The following is a 21,810-nucleotide window of genomic DNA, read 5'->3' on the forward strand; positions in this document are numbered from 1 at the left end:
CCAGATGCATTTACAGTTTATCACTAACAATGTTCCAGGCTAATGTATTTTCCCGGAAAATTTACAACTGTCCTGCAAGTAAAATATTCCTTTTTTGAGAAAAAGGGCGTTTCTTCGTCCCATGAGGGAGCCGTTGAGCAAAAGAGGCTCGGCCTGCTGTCTTAGTCGCTGATAGGCATGAATATCAGATTCCTATCGATCAATTTATGTTGCAGGAGTAGAAAACACAACAGCCCTTGACCATTTATCTTTACTGCGTTCCTGCGTATTATACCTTTTAACCGTCATGTAATTGGACTGCTTTATTTCACTTGCCTTTTACTGATTCGAAAACAGTGGCTATTATTCAAAACTTTACCAATGTAAGTACTACTACCATGTTTTGTTTTAAAAACCTTTATTGTGAAAATGTCAGTATACAAATACGGGCCTATAACCACGTGGGCCGGCCACAGAGCAAACTGGAATCGTATATGATGAGGGGACATTTACACTGTAGAACAACGTAACGGGCGACCCATTAGGTTGCAAGAACTAAGGTGTCTAACATTTGCGGAATCGGTGGACGTACATTTTATAATTAAAGTACGACAGGGCCAGTTACAACAAAATTATCTAGATATACATTTGCGGGCAAGTACCATGGGTGACGTTAATTCGAACTTTCAATAGTACAGTAACCAATAACACATCAGAACTTAATATCAATAGGGATGTCCAAATGTTCAATCAATTCTCGTCCCCGCCCGCCATGTGCTTCAAAACTGCATACGTATCTCGTGATATCAAAGTTGGGCAACCAGTACACAACAAGGAGTTACGAATCCCATTTATACCGGCGCCATTTTGGGCGAGGCCGGGCAGGTCCAGGATATAGTCAAAAAGTCTCCACCAACCAGCGGTCGGACCAGAACCCTTTTCGGCAGTCCAAAAAGGTTCAGTTAAATGACAACAGAAGAAATAGGCAACAAGAACAATCAGTCAAAAGAGGGGACGCTTTCGTGAATGAGGCCCATGCCCTAGCAGGCAAGCGTCCGCGTTCCAAGGTGTCCCAGAGCCATTTTAGTGGACCAGGCCCAAATCCAAAGAGCTGGCCACCATTTTGAGAGTCCTGTTGCAGCCGGCTATCGCTGCACCACAAGAGTAGCCGCAATTCAGCTAGATGGCGGGTGAGTCACTGTACCGCAAAAGCGGGCGGAACTCAGCTGGAAGGCGAGTCAAACGCTAAGAGGCGCCCCACTGCAGATGAGGTGCCTCCACCTGGGGAGGAGGGAGAGGCCCGTTTGTGCTGCCTCCCCCCCCCCCCCCCCCGGGCACCCCATGCCGTCTTTCGGCGCAGCATTGTAGGATGGCCACACCAGTGAAACTTGCTGGACACCACCTAGGTGCCATCCGGATCTCGGCGCGTTCGAGTCACTGTACCGCAAGAGCGGGAGAAACTCAGCTGGATGGCGGGCGAGACGCTGTACCGCAAGAGCGGGCGGAACTCAGCTGGATGGAGGGTGAGGCACTGTGCCGCAAGAGCGGGCAGAACTCTCTGGAAGGCAAGTGAAACGCTAAGAGGCGCCCCACTGCAGATGAGGTGCCTTCATCTGGGGAGGCGGAAGAGGTCCGTTTACGCCGCCTCTCCCCCCCCTTCCCCCCCCCCACGGGCACCCCACGCCGTCTTTCGGCGCAGCATTGTAGGATGGCCACACCAGTGAAACTTGCTGGACACCACCTCGGTGCCATCCGGATCTCGGCGCGTTGTGCTGCCTTCGGCGTACTGTAGCAGCAAAAGTAACCGCAACTCAGCTGGACACGCCGTCTTTCGGCGCAGCATTGTAGGATGGCCACACCAGTGCGGCAACTTGCTGGACACCACCTCGGTGCCATCCGGATCTCTCCGCGTTGTGCTGCCTTCGGCCTATTCGCACATCGGTCCGCTACTGACGCCGCCTCACAGGCCAACGGATTTTGTAGGCTTTTTATAGCCCAAAGCCGCATAACAGGTCATGTGACTTGTTTATAAAACTTTTCATTGGTTCATTTTACTGTTGGTTTCTTATTGATGAAATGCTTGATCATATGACCTAAAAATAACACTTTTCATTGGATTAAAACATTTTTTTTTCCCAAACGATGAAAGCCCCACCTTTTTTTTTCTCACTCGGCAATCCAAAAAGGTTCCGTTAGATGACAACAGAGGGGACAGGCAACAAGAACCATCACTCAAAAAAGGGGAGGGCAAGTTCTTCCCTACCGGGTCACGTTGGGGCTCCACCGGAACTCATCGAATTGATAGTCTACAGTGTTTCTGGATGTTTCAGACTGAAGCTGGCGTCAGCATGAGAGCACCACCATCTTGTAGCTCCGTCGTGGCCATTCCGCAAGCAATCATGGCAGCTGCTCCCCACCGGAAGCCTGCCGGAGTCAGGGGCCCCCAAGACTTTTGTAGAATCTTCAAGGCTGAGGGGACGCTTTCGAGAATGGGGCTCAAGCCCTAGTAGACAAGCGTCCGAGTTCCAAGGTGTCCCAGGGCCATTTTAGTGGACCAGGCCCAAATCCAAAGAGCCGGCCGCCATTTTAAGAGTCCTGTGGCAACCGCCTATCGCTGCACCGCAAGAGTGGGCGCAATTCAACTAGATGGTGAGCGAGAAGCTGTAGCCGCAAGAGCGGGCGGTAAACAGCTGAATGGCGGATGAGGCACAGTGCAGCAAAAGCGGGTGGAAAACCGCTGAATGGCAAGTGAAACGCTAAAGGGGCACCCCACTACAGCAGACGAGCCTCCACCTGGGGAGGCCCGTTCACACCGCCTCCCCCCCCCCGGGGCGCCCCACGCCGTTTTTCGGAGCAGCATTGTAGGATGCCAAAACCAGTGCGGCAAGTAAAGGACATCACCTGGGTGCCGTCCAGATCTCAGCGCGTTGTGCTGCCTTCGGACTATTCGCACAACAGACCGCTACTGACGAGGCACAGTGCAGCAAAAGAGGGCGGAAAACCGCTGAATGGCAAGTGAAACGCTAAAGGGGCGCCCCACTACAGTAGACGAGCCTCTACCTGGGGAGGCCCGTTCATGCCGCCTCCCCCCCCCCCCCCCCGGGGCGCCCCATGCCGTTTTTAGGAGCAGCATTGTAGGATGCCAAAACCAGTGCGGCAAGTAAAGGACATCACCTGGGTGCCGTCTAGAACTCAGCACGTTGTGCTGCCTTCGGACTATTTGCACAACAGACCGCTACTGACCATTGTTGCTTCTGTTTAAAAAAATAATTTTTAACGTGTTTACTGTTTTTGGTGCGTTGTATATATTTATAAGTGATTAAAGTGTTATAATCCTACTACTTTGTTGGAGTGCTATATATTTTTAATGTGACACATAATTGTGAAGACTTTGATGTACAAAAAGGCTTCCCTGGAATCTTCCGCTTCAGGCTCGGTCCCACACACCCTCACAGTGAAAATCCCCTCCCCAATCACAATACAGGATCGTTATCAGATAGTAGGAACGCGTGTTGTGTGACGGATCTCATCGGGTGGGGGCCTTGATCTACTGTAACTCCTTTGAAGACGGGTGATTCTTTACAGTTGAGGCCATACACTACATCCGCAGGGCTAGGTGATAGCCTGGGACCGGCCTGGACAATCAGACACAAAGGAAGAGGAATGTCAGAGGGTGCGGTAGTGAATAGGGTGAAAGGGAGGTGTCGGGCGGGCACAGGGTGTGATTCTCAGGGAAGAGCAGCGCAGATGGGGGGAGGTTTATGGCCCATGCATAAGACAGAGAGCGGGGGTGACCAGTGCGTGGGGGAGATGCTTGCGAGGGTGGGGAGCCATGCTGAGGATCGTCGGCGTTAACAGACGTCACGATCGGCGGCGTGCAGAGAGTGGTTCTAGTCAAGGCATCTAAAATGGCTGCCGTGCACGACAAAAGTATGCCATTGGAAAAAAAGCAAGATGGCGCAGACAATGTTTATCAATACGGATTAATTTATAACAATTATTTTTAACAATATATTTACTCGCAGTGTCAAAATGGCGGTCAACACTTCCTGATTTCCTTTGAATCGAACGTTAACAGACGTCACAAAGCAAAAAAAAAAAAGAAAAAAATGCTCACGCGCAGCCGCTGGAAGACAAGTATCAACATATATGAGCATCCTCAGCCACTCTCAGAAAACATAGGGGGTCAGGATACGTCTCCCGTACCCCCTTATACCCATTTCTCACATTGTTTTTCCTCCATCTTGTAATTTAATTAAATCGAAACACAAAAGGGCGAATTCCCGTTTCGCGTCCCGGTTCACTACCCGGTTCGCGAACCGGAAAGCGCTTCTACCGCAAAAAAACAATATAAGGGACCCTTTAATAACCCCAACATCATTCCTAGGGGGTCAAGAGGGGTCTACCTTGCCCCCTTTGTTATGCTATGTTAACACGTTCTTCTATAGCGCAACAGCTACTCCAGAAGGAGTGTCCCGGCGCTTTGGCGAAGAAGTCCTTTGAGGGCAGCAACATAACTGAACAGTAAGGAAAGGCGGGGGGCCTATCTGGTGAAAAGCCAAGTTTTTAAAGCCTTTCTGAAGGACATAAGGCTGGGGGTCTGTCTAAGAGAAAGGGGAAGCTCGTTCCAGGCACGAGGAGCCAAGTGGTGAAAAGAGCGGCCGCCCTGTCTGATGCGTTTAATGGTCGGAACTACCATTTTAGACAAAGAGGCGGACCGTAGACCTCTATTAGGCTCATTAAATTCCCCCTTCGTTTTTTTCTCCTCTTCTTGTCTCTCGATCCTATCGAGAGACAAGATGGCGGCCGCTCCGGACTGTTTAGAATGTTGACAGACACCGGAGAGCCAATCAGCTTCGCTACGCAAAGTTCCGTTACGCGAAAAGTTCGCGCACCGGAGCGCTATCCGGGACGCTGTCACAGATATATCTGTTTTTTAAAACGTTAATTTCTCAAAATCCACTGGAGCACATATATTGAGACACAGCAAAGGCACATCGGGCTAACAGTCCCTACAATTTTGCCAAGGTTCGTGCAAATCCATTCAGCCGTTCGAGCTAAAAGTGAGGCCAAACGCCCTGTGGAAAACTCAATGTTAAAAATGCGTTTTGGGACCCCCCTTTTTTCTCGGCCCCCCCTTGACGAAACCCCCCCAATGTTTTAGGGGCTGCTCATAAACAAAATGTGCCATTGTCCTGAAAATTTCAGCCGGTTCCGTCCACAAACGCCAAAGTTATTAGACATAGAATTTTCAAAAGTCCCATAGAGAAAAAATCCTAACTATATATACCTACTGGCGACTGCCAGTAGGTAATATATATATATATATATATATTTATATGTCTTGCCCTCCTTTCAGACTTGTGGTAGTGGTTAAATGCCATTACAGAAGTTGGTCTTTTCCTATATTAGATTAGTTAGTTTAATTGTAATGGTTGTAAATTTCATCTATTTTCTTAAAAGTTGTTTAAAGATTTTTTTTCATAATTATATTTTTATTTTTATTCAATGACAGGCTTTTTATTGTGATTACAAAAGAAAATAGGAACATATGTAGAAGTTTGTCTTATATTATTTGAAACTGTTATTGTTAGTGTCTCTATTGTTGTAATTTCTGTTTTAGATATATGAAAAGTCAGTGACTTATTCAAATGTCCTCTATATTCCCCCTGATGATGCGAGTGGGATTATAATAAGCAGCAGCCTGAGGTTCAACTTCTCATGTACATATAACTTGACAATGCAGACCAGCCTGCTCACGACGCTTCATCCTCTTCTTAGGTAAGTACCCATTGAAAGTGCTGAATGCAGAAAGGAATGATTTCCACCAATACATCCATGAATATTGCCGATCTCTTTCTTTTTCTTAAATATTTTTACTCTGAGTTTCTTTTTTTGCCCTTACTTTCTCTTTCTGCTTTGTTCTGTTTTGTTTCTTCCCACTATGTTTATATGAAGCATTTTCTAGAGGCACTGTGCAGTATGTGGAATGGCAAGGGAGGGTCATCCCAGGAGTCTGTGGACAGTAGCTTTTCAAGTCTGGTATCCAATATTACTTCTACTCAATAATAAAAAATAAAATACAACGGAAAATGACTGTGGTTGGTCAGTCTTAAAAGAGACAATAACAATGCATGATCAGCATGACTCAAAGTGAATAGTAGAAAATACAACCTTTTTATTCAACAGATGCCATTGAGAATGCTTTGAGTTGTGGAGATAGGTGCAATGGTGAGGAATCTACAGGTGGTGTATCCACTAGGAAGATTTGTACCATAGGGAAAGTTACTTTTTATTCTTATGGATACTTCTACCACAGATTGCTCCCATTCTCAATAGCTACTTTGCCGGACCCTCTCTTAGGCGGTAGGTCTCGAAGAGTAGTAAGGACAGGAAATCCTGATTCATTGAACAAGCAAAATGGCACTCCGTTCACACTGTGCGATTCAAGCTGTAATGCTTTGTAAATGTGTATGTGAAGGGTAGATCTGCAACATATATCTGCTAAGGGCACTCATGTGGGCAGTGCTAGGGTAGAAGTCTTTGCTCCATTGGAATACGCCTGAATTCCTTCTGGTGGATCCTTTTTCATAGCAATGCAGAGGACAATCCATCATGATGGACTCCTCTTCTACAAAGTCTTGCTCTTCTTGCCCACATAGCCATCAAAGATCAGATCTTCCATCAAATCAAACAGTATTTGTAAAGTGCTGCTAATCACCCAGTGTGAGGGGATATCCAGTTGTTGATATGTCACAGGTCTTGGTTAAAGAGCTAGGTCATAAGTCCTCTTCTGAAGTCTAATAGTGAAGGTGCAGTGCGGAGGTGTAGGGGGAAGTCGTTCCAGTACTCGGTGGCAAGGTAGGAGAAGGAATGACCACAATTGTGGCTTTTTTGGATGCTAGAGATGTGGAGAAAAGCTGGTGAGGCAGAGAACAGTTGTCTGGAGGGTTGCGGGAAGGTCAGGATGCATTTGAAATATGCAGCTTCTTGGTTTGGAAGGCTTTGAAGGCATGGGTTAACATTTCGAACATACATCTCTACTGGACAGGTAGCTAGTGGAGGATACTGAGGTGGGAGTGATGCTGGTCCATTTGTTAAGGTTGAGGATGAGTTTGGCTGCTGTCTTCTGTATTCTGTCATTTGAGGAGCTGTGTTGAGGGTCTAGTGTTGATATATTTCTGTAGTTGAGCTGGCTGCTTTGCATGACTGTTTTCCTGGTGTTGATGGGGATCAATCTGAAGATCTTTTGAAGGGTGTGGAAGCAGGAGGAGGATACTGAGTTGACCTGGTGCTGCATTGAGAGTTTGCCAATCAGGATGATCCAGAGGTTGCCAGCTAGGTTGGTCCGGGTGGGTGTGGATCCGAGTTTGGTGGGCCACGAGGTGTCACCTCACAGTAAGGTGTTCGTCCTGAAGATACGCACCTCTGTCTTCTCCAAGTTCAGCTTTAATCAGTTGGCCTTCATCCAGTCTGCGACGTTTGTCATTGCATTACTAAACTTGGTTCTGGTGGTTGCTGGGTTTTACGTGAGCAAGAGAATGAGTTGGGTGTCGTCCACATAGGAGATATGGTTGAGTTTGTGGGTGTGTACTACGTCGGCAAGTGGGGTCATGTCAGTTTTGAACAGGGTTGGACTGAGGGAGGTGCTTTGGAGGACACCACATAGGATCCTCTTGGGCTCAGAGGTGTAGGGGGGTAGGTGGATTCTCTGAATTCGTCCGGTGAGAAAGGAGGTAATCTATTTGAGGGCTTCTCCCTGGGCGCTGATGTGCTGGAGTCTTCTGATGAGGGTGTGACTGGAGACAGTGTTGAAAGCTGCTGATAGGTTGAGGAGGATCAGGGCAGCTGTTTCTCTTCAGTCAAGGAGGGTTCTGCTGTCATCGGTTACAGTGATGAGGGTGGTCTTGGTGTGATGGTTGGGGAGAACACCGGTTTGGGAGGTTGTTTCCTTCCAGGAATTGGGTGAGCTGGTGGTTGATAGCTTTCATGAAAACATTGTTGGGATAAGGGAGCAGCGAGATGGGGCGGTATTTCTTTAGGTTTCTGGGGTCGGTGGAGGGCTATTTCATAAGGGGTTTCACCTCTGCGTGTTTCTATGCGTTGGGGATTTGGAGGTGGAGATGGATGCATTGAGGATGCCTGTGAGTGTGTAGCTGATTTCTTTGTGCGCCAGGTTGAAGGCATGGTGGGGCAGCGGTCCGTGGGAGCTGTGAAGTGAGTGGAGGTCATGATGGCTGAGGTGTTCTGTTGCGCAAGTGACTTCCATGCATTGAGTTGGTGAAGGTCGGAGGTGCCGGTTGGTGTCAGGAAGTGGTCAATGTCTGTGGTTTGTGCGTTGAAGTTGCAGTAAATGTGGGTTATTTTATTGTGAAGGTGGTCTGCCAGGGTGCTGCAGAGAGCTTAGGGTGGGAGGATAATGTTCTCGGTGCCTGAATGGCTTGAGAACTCTCTTATGATGCTGAAGAGTTCCTTGGTGAGGTTGGCACTTGATTCGATTCTAATTGACAGGGTGTCTTTCTTAGTTTCTTTGAGGTGATGGTGGTATTTGCTGAGGGGTGTTCTGAAGTTGTCAAGGTCCCTGGGGCTCCTGGTGGATCAACATCGTCTTTCTGATTCTTGCATTCCTGTTTGGACACCGAGTTCAAGGGTGAACCAGCTGGCATGTTTGCTGGATATTCTGGTATTGACTGGTTTTGTGGGTGTGACTGTGTCTGCGGAGTTGAAGATCCAGTTGGAGAAGTTCAGGACACCCACCTCCAGGTTGATGATGTTTTTAGGCCTGGTGGTGATGAGGGCGGTAGCATACTGGATCTCTGTGACTTTGTTCCATCTGTGGTAGGGGTAGTCAGGGGGTTGGTGGAGGAGCCTGGGGCACCCGGGATGGTGAAGTAGACTTTGCTGTAGTCGTTTCACTTTAGCTCGGAGACGTGGCTGAACTTGATTCTGTAGTGGGCCGTGAAGATGAGGTCCAGTTAGTGTCTTGAAATGTGTGTGGGGTTAGTGACCAGCTGTATGTGACAGATATTTTACATGCTCTACTGGAGGTTGGTGGCAGTGGTGCCCATTGGGCTTTCAAGGTGGAGTTGAGGTCTCCAAGAAGGATGTAGTGCTTGGATTTGGTTGCTGTAGGGGAGATGAATTTAGAGATGGTTTTGCAGAAGCCAGGGTGGGGGCCTGAGGGTGTGTAGGAGATGGTTTCTATGATGGGTATCTGTGGGTCAGTTCAGATATAGAAGTTAATCTGTTCCTTGATTGGTGTGAAGTTATTTTTGGTTGTCATGCATCGGAGGGTTTTCTTGTGGATGATGACAGTGCCTCATCCGTGCTTGTTGGTGTGGTCTCTGTGTATCATCTTTTAGCCGTGGGGTTTCATCCTGTCCATTTTAGAAACTGACCACCCTTCAAAGATCAGCTGGTGTAACCTCTCGTCCTCTTTTGACGGATACAAAATATGGATAGTTTGATGGACTGCCCAATATTAAGTAGCCACTTTAGTGCTGAGAACTGTCTGCTGTGTAAGAGTTCATATAGAGTCTCTATCAGAAATGTCAGAGCCAAATTAGCGTACCCTTGGGGCAGAGTGCATGGTGAAAGTTTAAACGTTAAACGTAGTCTCTTACATAATCTTTCAACAATTTGGATTTTAACAGAGAAGGATGGTGGGGTGCATGGCCCACATAAAATAAAAAAACCTCAGAAATGTGGACCTTCAAAGATTCCACCCTTTTATTTGCACACCAAGCAACACTTGTCCATTGTCTTGCAATAGCTAATTTTATGGAGGGGTGACAAACAAAATGAATAAAATCCAGTATCACTTGAAATGATCTCAGCAGTCCCTGATCAATCTCCTTGGATGGAGGTGGAGGCGCTGCATGTTGGTGACTTGCCCCTCTGTCGGAGAGAACAATCTGATTCTGAAATGCAGCTAGAGCTGGGGATGCAAGAGTTTCAGAAGGTCTGCATACCACATCCTCTTTTGTCAGCCCGAAGTAATCAGAATACCTTGAAACCTGCCCTGTAGCAGCTTCCTCAATATTCAAGGACTCAATGGTTTGAGGAGAAATACATAATGAAGTACCTGGTTCATGGGTGGATTGGAAAAAAAAATGTGTACCATGGTTCTGTGTTTATGCATGTAAAGAATGCATGAAAAGCAAGACTTGCAACATCAAGTGGTGATTTTCAAAAATTCAAGAGGCATCTGGTATGAACAAGTATGATGACAATACATCAACTAGGACTACTTTTTCATTTTCCATATCAACTTTTAAACCTTCTGATGTAGATATTGAGGGGCTTGCATAAAACCTGTGTTACCTGATGTTATAACTAATCAGTATTTAGATAAAAATTACACTTTAACAAGTTCTGCAAAAGATAACTGCATGCTGATAATGGACCAAAGGTAGAAAGGCTAACTTATTTAAACAAGCATTGGCATAGCCAATAGGTCTTGCCTTTGGGACCTTATAAGTGTTTAGCCATGCAACAATTGATGTTGTTGCACTAAGGATATTATGCTGCATAACTAAATACTTATAAGGTCCCAAATGCGAGGCCTATTGGCTATGCCGATGCTTGTTGGCTTTGCCTCCAAGTTGGGGATCAAACCGCGAAATGAGTTGATGGCAGTGCACACATCTAAAAGTTCCCCCATTGCAACTTTTGAGGCGGATACTTGCTGTGCTTAGAATTACCTCGAGCTATGCTTCCCTCACTGAATAGGGGCTAGGCTGTGTTACCAATAGCATTTGCCTGCAACCATTGCTTCTCTGGGGGTCAATATGGACAAAGCATGAAGCTGGTTTCAATAGGATAGTCCTGTTACATTGCCCCAAATTCAACAAAGCCCTTTATAGTTCTTGATTGTCTAACATAAAGAACCTATGCCACAGTTTTGACATGGCTGAGCTGTTTAGCAAGCCACAGATGTCAAGGCTCTCTTTTATGGCTTTTCAAGATATGCTAGAGGCAGCTGCACAATTTCAGAAGTTGACTGTTAGGAATTATCTACTAATTCAACCTCCATGTGGAATAGCACCTTATCTTACTTGGGTCACGAACCTGTAACACAGATATTTTCTAATAGGCTTCAAACGTCAGGCTATGCAGTCCCAACCCCAGGTCAATATTCTGGCAAGCTTACACTATGTCAGGGTGGTGATTGTTCACCACAGAGTACAATTCATGTTATGTTTTTTTGCTAATTTTATACAACATTAAAAAAGCTGTTGCTACTCCCTAATCAAAAGTATGCTGGTGTTAGACAATGCAGATTGACGTTGATTTTCTTACATTCTCTTTCCTCTATATCTGCTCACCTGGCTAAGCCAAATATATTCAAATCGCAATTAAGTTGAGAGCATCTCTTTCGCTGTTCTAACTTGTGGGATTCAATAATGTATTTTAAGTTCTTGTACAATCTTTTATCATCAACATTACATTATTGGTATGTTGAACATTGATTGTGTCTGGTCCAGCTATACAGTGTTTGCATTGCCCCATCGCCTATTTCTGCATTTTATATTTATATTTTTTTGACATGCTTTTATGATGAGGCCATTTACTGTGTTGAGTAATTTTAATAATGTAGCATGTTCTCATAATGATGAAAACATTCACCATTCACATTGGTTCTGATGATGTACTTGTTCATTGGGGTCTTAAAAATATGCTGCTGTACTTTGTTTTTCTTTTATCGTGTTTCTTTTAGGGTTATCTGTTTATCAAAATAAATATCTTTTAACGATAGGAAAATGCAGGGTTCTAGGGTTCTTAAAGGTATAGAGGTGTTTTATGCTCGTTGTACTATTTACACTGCAACACCACTTCATGTTTTTTTATTTGAAGTTGACTTTCTTAGCCAAATAGACTGCTATTTTTTCTTTTTGTATAATTTGTTTGAAATAAAATCAGCAAATCTTACTGTTAGATAATATTTCTTTTTATGGATTGGGCTACGAAATATGAAAAATTATCTTTAAATGTGTGTTTTCCTGGATCTTGCACCTGCTCATAGAGATCCTGATTTCATTAATATCAGAAGGTATCTCATGGTGAAGAACTACTCTTATAATATGGTGATAAGTGCTGTTCCTACCAGACAATCTCTTGCCACCAAGGACATATGAGAGAGCCAGTCAAAACTGTCCTGTGATCAAGCCTATGTTTCGTGAATGCCTTAGAGCATGACACAGTTCTTTCATTCCTCAGATGTATGACTTCCCATTCCCTTCTGTTAACATCAATGTCTGGGTCAGTAACACCCTCGGCATCAGGTGCTTCACTTGGAGTCGCGTAAGGTGTTCTCAAGCCTCTTTCCTGAACATAAAAATAATTAACATTCTGTGTTTATTAATCAACAATTCAAATAAATAAATCATACATTCCCTATGTAATTTGAGCCCCCTCTCTTCTATGTACCCTAAAACGTCTTTTTTTGTATATGCAGAAACGTTACTAGACCATCAGAGGATGGCTCTGGATCAATTACTGCCGCCATGGCCCCCTTCAAGTCCAATTCCTTTACTGATCCAGTCTTAGAAAACGACACCCTGCCAGTGGGCACACCGGTCTATATTGGCATTTCAACTACATTCCCTGATGGAGACACATTTACCCTCAAGGCAGAGAGGTGTGTTGCTTCCCCCAGCATCAACCCGGCTGATCCTAGCGTTGAACTCATATCAGGCGGGTAAGTGACATTCAATACTCACCTACCTGTCTCCTCCTACAATAACATAGTCGCTCCCTATGCCCAGTGGAATGTGAGCACTTCAATATGATCACAATGAAATTAATACACAACCCTGAGTATCAGCAGAAAATGGTATTGATAAATAAAAAAGAGAAAGAAATGTTGAATTAAAATAGTAGAAATCAAATGACAGTAAAATGAAGGTAAATACATTTATGCAAATATTCATCTAGAGCCTATAGGTTTTTTGCTTGTAATGGGAATATGCATGAGTGCGTTAATATTGTATTATGTGTATGACGGCGACTCGCATGACACAGCCCTCTATTCTTAAAAGATAGTGGTGAATCAATTCTTCATGGGAAATAATGGAGTATAGGTTTTCAATCTTATTTGATTTAAGTTCCTTTAGGAAACACAATACATGACTTCACAGTCTAGACATAGAAGGGTATAAAGTGTATGTAAGCCTTCCTAAACTTACTGAAAAGGGTGGAGGAAGAAACCAGAAAGATTGTTTTCAACTCGCCTATAGGAAATTGGAGAAACATTTTGGAGATATATATCCTGGGAGACATATATTCTTTGGATTTTGAAAGGGAAAATGAAAAGGTTACTACTTATGTTGTTGGGAGTGTGTGAATTTATGTGACACACTAATGCCTGATAAGTATGAAGCACAAACAAACCCAGAATTCAGGATAACGTTTGAGCTGATAACCCTAACCTCAGTGATGTCACTGAAACACTATAAGGTATAACACGCACTGCACCATGTGTAATGGAAGTGCAGCGTCCAACTGAATATTCTGCTTGTGGCAGAAAAGGTCAGTCAAAGCTGCCAATATCTTGAGAAGTGTCAGGAAACAAATCAAAATCTGCCAGTCACAATGCCAAGTTAAAATGTTTTAGATGTGTTAACAGTGGGCACTTAGCTCGTAGTCATGTATGTTGTGTTAACAATTCCAATCCCAGAAGAATTTGTAAAAAAGGCCACGACGCACATGTTAGAGGGAAATCTCACAAATCCAAGTAAATATGGTGCAGGAGTTGGAGCATGATGACAGCAAAGTCGTTTTTCACACAAATGGTAATGATGAAAAAATACAAGTTCCAAGTTGTAAAATGTAGTGAAACAAGTCAGTTTGAAGAGTTGCTTCTTCCCCATTTACAATTATTGACAAGAGGGTTTTGCCCAACAGGGAGAATCACTAATCATGAATAACTAGATATTGACCTGGCATGGTTTTTGATTTGTATTAAATAAATGGAAGAAGCCAGGGTGAGATTTGCTGTATGAATAAATATTGTATCCAGAGTTACCTCAAGTTTAGTTTGGTGGAGTCACAAAGGCTCCCTCTTATTATTACCTTATATTTATTTTATAAAATGATGTTTAAACTGCTTCTTCTTAAACCTGTATAATGTTATGATCTATGTCATCTAACTAGATCGAACAAAGTTTTATTGATTGATTGATTGACCCTGCAGGGCAAATCAAGGCCCCAATCCCATCAGCGAGAATGATAATTGTGCAAATTCCCTTTAGAAGGTATTCTACAAAAGGGAAGGTTTATATCACCAAGGAAGGGTGACATTTATTGGGATGTAAAAAACCTATTGTGCAGAAAGTTTGCCCCACACCTAGCCTCATGGGGAAACATTCAGAAGAAGTATTAGAACGAATAGCAATATAAGGGGCTATAGAACCCATTGTGGTCTCCGGATGGCTTGCATCTGTAGTAGTGGCTAAAAAACCTGAATGTAGGGTAAAGTGTATTTATGTAGATTTACATGACCTAAATGCTGGATTGTCGCCCTATACCCAAACATAATGACTTTCTTAGGATGGTTGGTGATGCTGGATATTTTTTTTCCACTGGAGGACTATGAACAGTAAGAAATATGGGTTAAAAACATTATAGACTTCAAAACCGGACCCGCGTGAAAAGGGATTGAATTTGGTACTTCTGAATCCAAGAAACAGTTTGCAACTGAAAAATCGTGCATTATGGGAAAAAGCACAAACTATAAAAATGTTTGAAGTACTGTGACGGGTTTTGGTTATGTCTCCCCATTTCCCCTGAAGAAATTGCACGAGGCAATGAAATGCATTGGGAAGCTTTAAAATGAACTGGGGCTGTGATCGTGTTTTAGTGCAACAATAAAAGGAATGTTTCCTATCCTTGCGGAGTGGCGTTCTCATGATCTGGGGCACCTTTGGATGATATTTTTTTTTAAATTCATCGTTCGGTCTGTACATACCAGCTGGTTGATCTCCACCCAGTTCCCAGACATCTTACCCCTCACTTGTTACACCTCTGGGGTATACAGATTTCACTGAATACCGTTTGGGTTGGCTGTGGTTGCCCTCACTTTAAAACATAGGGGCATATTATAAAGGAAATACGTTATAATTATTGCAGCTTTAGCGGCAGAAAACTGCTGCTAAAGTGGCAATAATGGGCTTGATAATATGCCCTTGTGAATTCCCATAGAAGCCCATGTTCTGGTGTGAACTTGGGCTTCTATGGGAATTCTCTACGGCCTATTATCAAGCCCATTTACGCCGTTTTAGCAGCAGTTTTCTGCTGCTAAAGCGGCGATAATTATAACGCCTTCCCTTGATAATATGCCCCCGAGTGCTTATTGGGAGATCTTCTTAAAGGTATATTCTTTTAGGACTATATTCTTACAGATTTGATATTCTAATCTACAGACTTGATTTTGCTGAACACATAAAAAACCAGAAAATTGCTAATTCACTTGAAGGCTCAGACCATTCCATTGTTAAAAATAAATGTCAAATTGGTGTGAGATCAGTTATCTACCTAGGAAATATGATTACCCAAGAAGGCATTACACCTAAACATGGCCATAACTTGGTGGTCAATGCAGCTCCTAGTTCCACTGATAAAGATCAGCTTACAACATTTTTAGGCCATGTTGAGTTCTGATGAAAGACATCCCTGATACTATTCATCGGCTGAGAGTGATTTTAAAAGAAGGGCATGCCGTTTTTTGGAATGAGGAGTGAATGCCCCTACTTTTGGATGCTTGAAATTCATAGAAATACAATGCTCACAACTGATGCTAGTTCAAAAGGACTAGGTGTCATACAAGATGTAAGGAGGAAAGAATGTATAGGCGCTTCTTCATCAATGGCAGTCGAGGGATCGTAAAATACCTATTCGAACAAGAGCCTATTCCTGAGCGATTGGACATTTCAGGTTTTTGGGGGGGGTATGCAGTTTGCCATCCATACTGATTACAAACTCCGTATCCATGCATTTGCCCCTAAAGGGTCAGATTGTTCCACTCCTACAATAGACAAATGTTAGATGTTTATAAGTTTGTTATAGAATATATATCTGCTGTAATATATGCAGTTACCACTGTTAATAATGCTTACCTCTCTAGGTTTTTGCTACTGAGGAGAGTGGCCTGGATGAAGATGTGATTCTGAATGCTGAGTGGGAAAGATGCCTAGCTGATGGAGAGACTTTAGTAAAAGTGAAAACCTTTAGGAGGGCAGGTCTAAGAATATTTGAGTAGTTCCATGAATATGAGTGTACCTGCTTCTGGATTGTGAATAAATCAATACTAGCAAAAGGGAAACAAAAGCCAAAACATGTTTTGACACTTATCAGATTCTTTTATTGCTTCTTCTGGGCTTATAAAGAACATCCATGGTGTTCTGAAGTTAGTTATTGATAATGGTGCTGATGTACGGTTTCACCATATACCTAGCCGGGAGCATTATAACGCCATTCAATCAATTCTGGTTGTGTCTTGTCGCACTATACGATTCAACCTGCCAGACCTGATTGCCCTGAGTTATCATGCTCATGGCTACATATTATGGCCCAGATTTACAAAACTCCATGCAATGTAGCCCTGCACCCAAAGTTGCTGTGCTGCATTGCATATGAGCGAGAGAGGACTGCACCATATCGACCGAGATATGGCATTCTCCTCCCCTCTCCCTAGCTCCAGTGCAGAATTATGCTGCATAGCACCCCACGTGCACCTTTGTGTCATAGTGCAAAGGAGTCTGCATGAGTCTAGCATAGGTTTTGCACTGGAAGGATAGCCTTTCTGTACTAAATACTTTGCTTAGACTGGCTTTAGAACGTTTCATATGTTGTATGTGTGCAGTACAGTGCTTTCAAGTGGCATTAATTTTTGCACAAAACCCTGCGTACGATTGTTGGTAGATAGGGCTTTGCATTACAAATTATGGGTGGTTGCGTCGGAACTCCCATGTACCACACATGGGACCCCTTCATGACACAGAGGAACTCATAGCAGTTGTTTGCATTCCTTTTGCCTTTTTTTTTACAAACCAACACAAGTACCAATTTGCCTTTTATGTAAATCTCCAAAAAGATTTTGCATTGTGTCTGTGTTAAAAAAGTGATGTAAATCTGACACAAAGCCCTAGAAAATCTAGACCTATATACGTAGATTACCATCCATACCATGTGTTAGAACTGGGGGTCTCTAGTTGGCTGAGGTAGGTACCTTAGTCCAAATAGGGACACATGCTTCTAGTCAGGGAAGGAGGGACACACTCTTAGATAAACCCTGCTCACCCCCTGGTAGCTTGGCGTGAGCTGCCCGGCTTATCCCCAAGGCAATGTGTAAAGTTTTTGAAACCATACTTCCAGTAACATAGTGATAACACCACAAATGCACACCACACGGACTTAGGAAAATAGAAGCATCTTTATCAAGAAGAAATACGATGACAGCAAACAATAAAAATATCCAGCATATGCGTATTTGTAATATTTCACTGGGCCGGTCAGTAGGCCAACAATCACTTGTAGGTTCTTGCGGTATTAATGAGCAGTTCACTATGATCTGATGCAGTGCTAATGCAATGCTATGCAACTCGTAATGCAGTTTGTAATGTAGAAATAAGACAGTCCTTAATGCAAGTACTAATGCAGTTCATAAAGCAAGTAATAATGCAGTTCATAGTGCGGCTTTGGGTTGACAGCGGTTGCTCCTCGCAGTGAGAGTCGGGCTACCAGGTGACGGCCTAGCAGCTGATTGGTTCCTGGTGCGACTCTGTTGATCTTGGGCAAAGAACCTCAGACACACGATGGTTAAGGTTCACAGGTCACTCTTCAGCAGTTATTTATCATGGCTCCCCCTAGGGCCAATGGCGGTAATGATCACAGCACTTCTGGTCACACTGTCGATCAAAGCAAAGCGCAAGACTGCGCCGGGGCACACGGTCAAGGGGCAATTCTTAAGAAGGTCTCAGGCTGCAAAAAGCACATGCACACAGCGTCACTGAGACACACTTGGAAACTTTGATGTTCCTGAGTTTCCCCAACAGGGAGCCGGCTCCTCTCAGGCCCCTGGAGAAAAGTTACTTCAGGACACAGCAAACAGCAAAGTCTTTTCAAGCAGGGGGACACAGCACACAGCGAAGTCCATTGTCGTCTTCTTAGTCAAATCAGCAAACTGCAGGCCAGCCCGAGAACACACAGCAATGACAGTTCTTATCTTCAGTCTCTTCAGCTGTTCTTCTTTGGCAGAGGTTCCTCTTGATCACAAAGTAGTTTCAATCCTTTTTCAGGCTTGAGTTCAGTCTTGAGTTCAGAGGTTGCAGCTCTCACATTCATACCCCTAAATTCCTTTGAAGTCTTTGTGTTCAGGGGGCTCTGGTCCAAACCAGACCTGGTTGTCTTACTGCCAGTGCACACCTTCTTTCTTTGATAGTCAGGGTCGCTCTGCAGGAGGTGAAGCCATTCTTTTGTGGCAGCAGCACAGCCCTCTTCACATCAAAGGGGCTACTCCTTGCACCACACCAAAATGCAGGTCAGCCTGCTGCTGTCCCACCTACACATCCCTGGTGTCAAAACACTCCCCAGACCCTGTCACATCCAAACCCAGACAGGCAATACACAACCAGGTAGAGGTGTGCAGGATGGTTAAGACAAGAAACCAGCCACTTCTGAAAGCGTGGTTTCAAAACACACAATATAAAAACCATCTTCACAAAAAGATGTGTTATTAAATTCTGAGTTCAGGCACACTAAACTCCATTTCTCCATCTAATGCCTATGGGAAGATATGCTGGAAACATGTGACATAGAATTCCCCATTCTGTGCTGTGGGAAATATGGCCTTGCAACATTGAAAAACGAATTTGGCCATATTTCACTGTCAGGACATGGTACACACCTCAGCACATGTCCTACCTTTCACATACACTGCACCCTGCCCAGGGGAGTACCTTGGGTCTACTATAGGGGTGTCTAATGTGCATAAAAGAGAAGGGTAAGGCTTGGCAAGTGAGTGCACTTGTTAGGACAACAAGGTGGTTAACAAACTGCCCGCAGGCACTGCAGTGGCAGGCCTGAGATCTCTGTTTGAGCCTTCCTGTTTCGGTAGCACAATTAGTGCTACAGGCCCACTTGTAGCATTTGCACTGCCAGCCCTGGCACACAAAGTGCACTTTACTAGGGACTTTACTTTTAAGACAAACATACTGTTGGAAATGGCCCTTTTTGCATGGTTATCCCCAAACTTTTTGCTTCTTCCTCCTTTATTTTTCCTGACCCGTGGTTGTTGGCAATAGGACTCTGGACACTTTACCACTGCTGATCAGTGCTAAAGTGCATATGCTCTCTGTATAAATTGTTATTATGATTGGTTATCCATGATTGGCATATTTATTTACCAGTAAGGCCCTAGTAAAGTGCACTGAGTGTGCCAGGGTTGGTAATTCAAATGCTACTAGTGGGCCTGCTGCACTGGTTGTGCCACCCACAGGTGTAGCCCTTATAAGGTATCTCAGGCCTACCACTGCAGCGCCTGTGCACAGTCTGTGAACTGCCATGTCAACCTGGCCAGTGTCCCCTTCCCTTTCTGTACACATTGAACACCCCTATGGAAGGCCCAAGGTACCCCCCTGGGCAGGGTGCAGTGTATGTGAAAGGTAGAGAATGTACCAGTGTGGGTGCCATGCTCTGGTAGTGAATTACAGCCATTTTCGTTTTTCACTATTGAAAGGCTGTCTTGCCCATAGGCTACAATGGGGAATGCTCTGTATAATGGTTACCTGCATATCTTTCCATAGGAGCAAGATAGGACATAACAGTTTGGTATCCCTGAACTCAGAATATTGTAACACATCTTTCAGGAAGGATGTTTTTTAAATCCTGTGTTTGAGAACAGCACTTTTAGAAAGTGTCTGTTCTCTTGTCTGACCTTTCTGTGTGCCTTGGCCTGTTTCTGAATTGACTGTCTGGTTTGGGAGTAACAGGGGCTGGGGAGCCCCCAGGAGGCTAGCTGAGTCAGCCCTAGGCTGAATGACTGCATCTGCATCTTGAGTGGTGGGAGGGGTAGCACCCGGGCCTAAATAGGGCTGTGCCTGCATTCCACAATGCTGGCTCTACATCCTGCGGGTCGGCTGATGACCCTGCCCCTCTCTCTGATAGGAGAGGAGAAGACAGAAAAGCGAAGTGCTCAGGAACTGACCCAAACTGGTTCTGACCAAGCCAAGGCCTCTCTGCCTCTCGAGAACAAAGGAAAGACTTGTATAAGAAGGCCTACCCAGGCTACATAAAATTAGATCATCCTGGAATCAAGAAAGAACCTCTGCCAAGGAGAAAGCTGGAAGACTGATGAGGAAGGACTGTCCTGCTGTGTTTTTATGGGCTGACCTGCAGTTGCTTTGCTGCCAAGGAGAGGGGAAGGACTTTGATGTTGTTTGGTCCCCTTGATTGAAGAGATCTCCAAGGGCCTGAAGTGAACTGGCCTCCTGTTGAGAAGTCCCAGTAACAAAAGGACTTCACCCCCCAGCTTTCCCTGAACTCTGCTGAGAGAGTTCTGCCCTTCCTGAGTGCTGAATCCGACTGAGGGGCCTCTGGAAGTTGTGGCCTGCTGTTTGGGAAGCTGGATAAGGAGAAACTAAGACAATCTGCAAGTTTTCACGCATCGCTCGCTGCGGATTGCATCCCCGACAGTGCGAGGAAATTCCCGCCGCTGCGAAGATCGAGATCGTCGCAGCGCCTGTCATCGCTGGGTGAGATCGCCACACCGCTTGCTTGCGGACCGCATCACGTCGCTGTAAATATCGTCGAAGAGCCATCGCATCGAGGGGCCACAAGAGGAGAAGATCGCGCTGCGGCATGCATCGCCGCCGCACCTGAGATCGTCCCCGTCCCAAAGATCATCGCATCGTGCCTTTGCGAGACGCTTCCTACGGAACCTACGCACCAGAATCCATACAAGGTATCGCATCCCTCCCTATACAGCCCGGATTAGTCACAACACGCCCGATACGTCCAGCGGGGCTGTCACATTGCCTCCCCAGGGTCACAGGAATGACGCACCGCTTGTTTTCCACCGCACCAGCTTCCATTTTGGAACTTTGCCGCATCTAAAGGTATTGTTGGCTAAAGGTGACACATCTGTGGAATATTTTGACGATGCAACCCTTAAGAACACTTTTGAAATCATATCTTGAAATGTGTATGTCGGATTTTTGTCGTTTTGGTCCTGTTTAGTTTAGATTAAATACGTTTATCTTTCTAAACTGGTGTGGAGTCCATTTATGTGGTTTTCACTGTGTTACTATGAGTGTTGGTACAAATACTGTACACATTGCCTTTGATAAGCCTGCCTGTTCGTGCCAAGCTACCAAGGGGGTGAGCAGGGTTTATCTAAAGAGCGTATCCCCCTTACCATGACTAGAAGCAAGGGTCCCTATTTGGACATTGGTACCTACCTCTGCCAACTATAGACCCCCAGATCTAACACATACCAATTATGGTAAACCTATTACCATTACACTTTTTACAGGGAGCACTTTCACTTTGACACTGATCAGCAGTGGCAAAGTGCCCAACACATCTAAGCCAGCAAAGCAAAATCCATCACAGCATTAAAAATAGAGGAGGCAGAGGCAAAAAGTCAGGGGTGACCACGACAAGAAATGCCAGGTCGAACACCATGCATTCACCATCAATGGCTTAGCCAATTAGTTACTTGATATAGAAGTTATAATTTAGTTTTGGAGTATCAACCTTGTGTAAGAAATGTAGTTTCCAAATGTTTATCATTCGTACCTCTCCAGCATGTTGATATTGAGGACAATAGCTTGG

General features: G+C 44.7%; 1 protein-coding gene across 1 annotated transcript in view; it reads left to right on the top strand.

Annotated features, from left to right (window-relative positions):
- Window positions 1-21,810, top strand: part of LOC147725080 (uromodulin-like) — a 194,144-nt gene that overhangs the window by 124,620 nt on the left and 47,714 nt on the right. The window contains exons 3-4 of the mRNA XM_086918162.1: window positions 5,603-5,760; window positions 12,437-12,679. Coding sequence (XP_086774288.1) covers window positions 5,603-5,760; window positions 12,437-12,679 — 401 coding nt within the window. The remainder of the gene's footprint in view (window positions 1-5,602; window positions 5,761-12,436; window positions 12,680-21,810) is intronic.

The sequence above is a fragment of the Lissotriton vulgaris genome, chromosome 4_1, assembly GCF_964263255.1.
Source record: "Lissotriton vulgaris chromosome 4_1, aLisVul1.2, whole genome shotgun sequence".
In the NCBI taxonomy this organism is placed as follows: Eukaryota; Metazoa; Chordata; class Amphibia; order Caudata; family Salamandridae; genus Lissotriton; species Lissotriton vulgaris.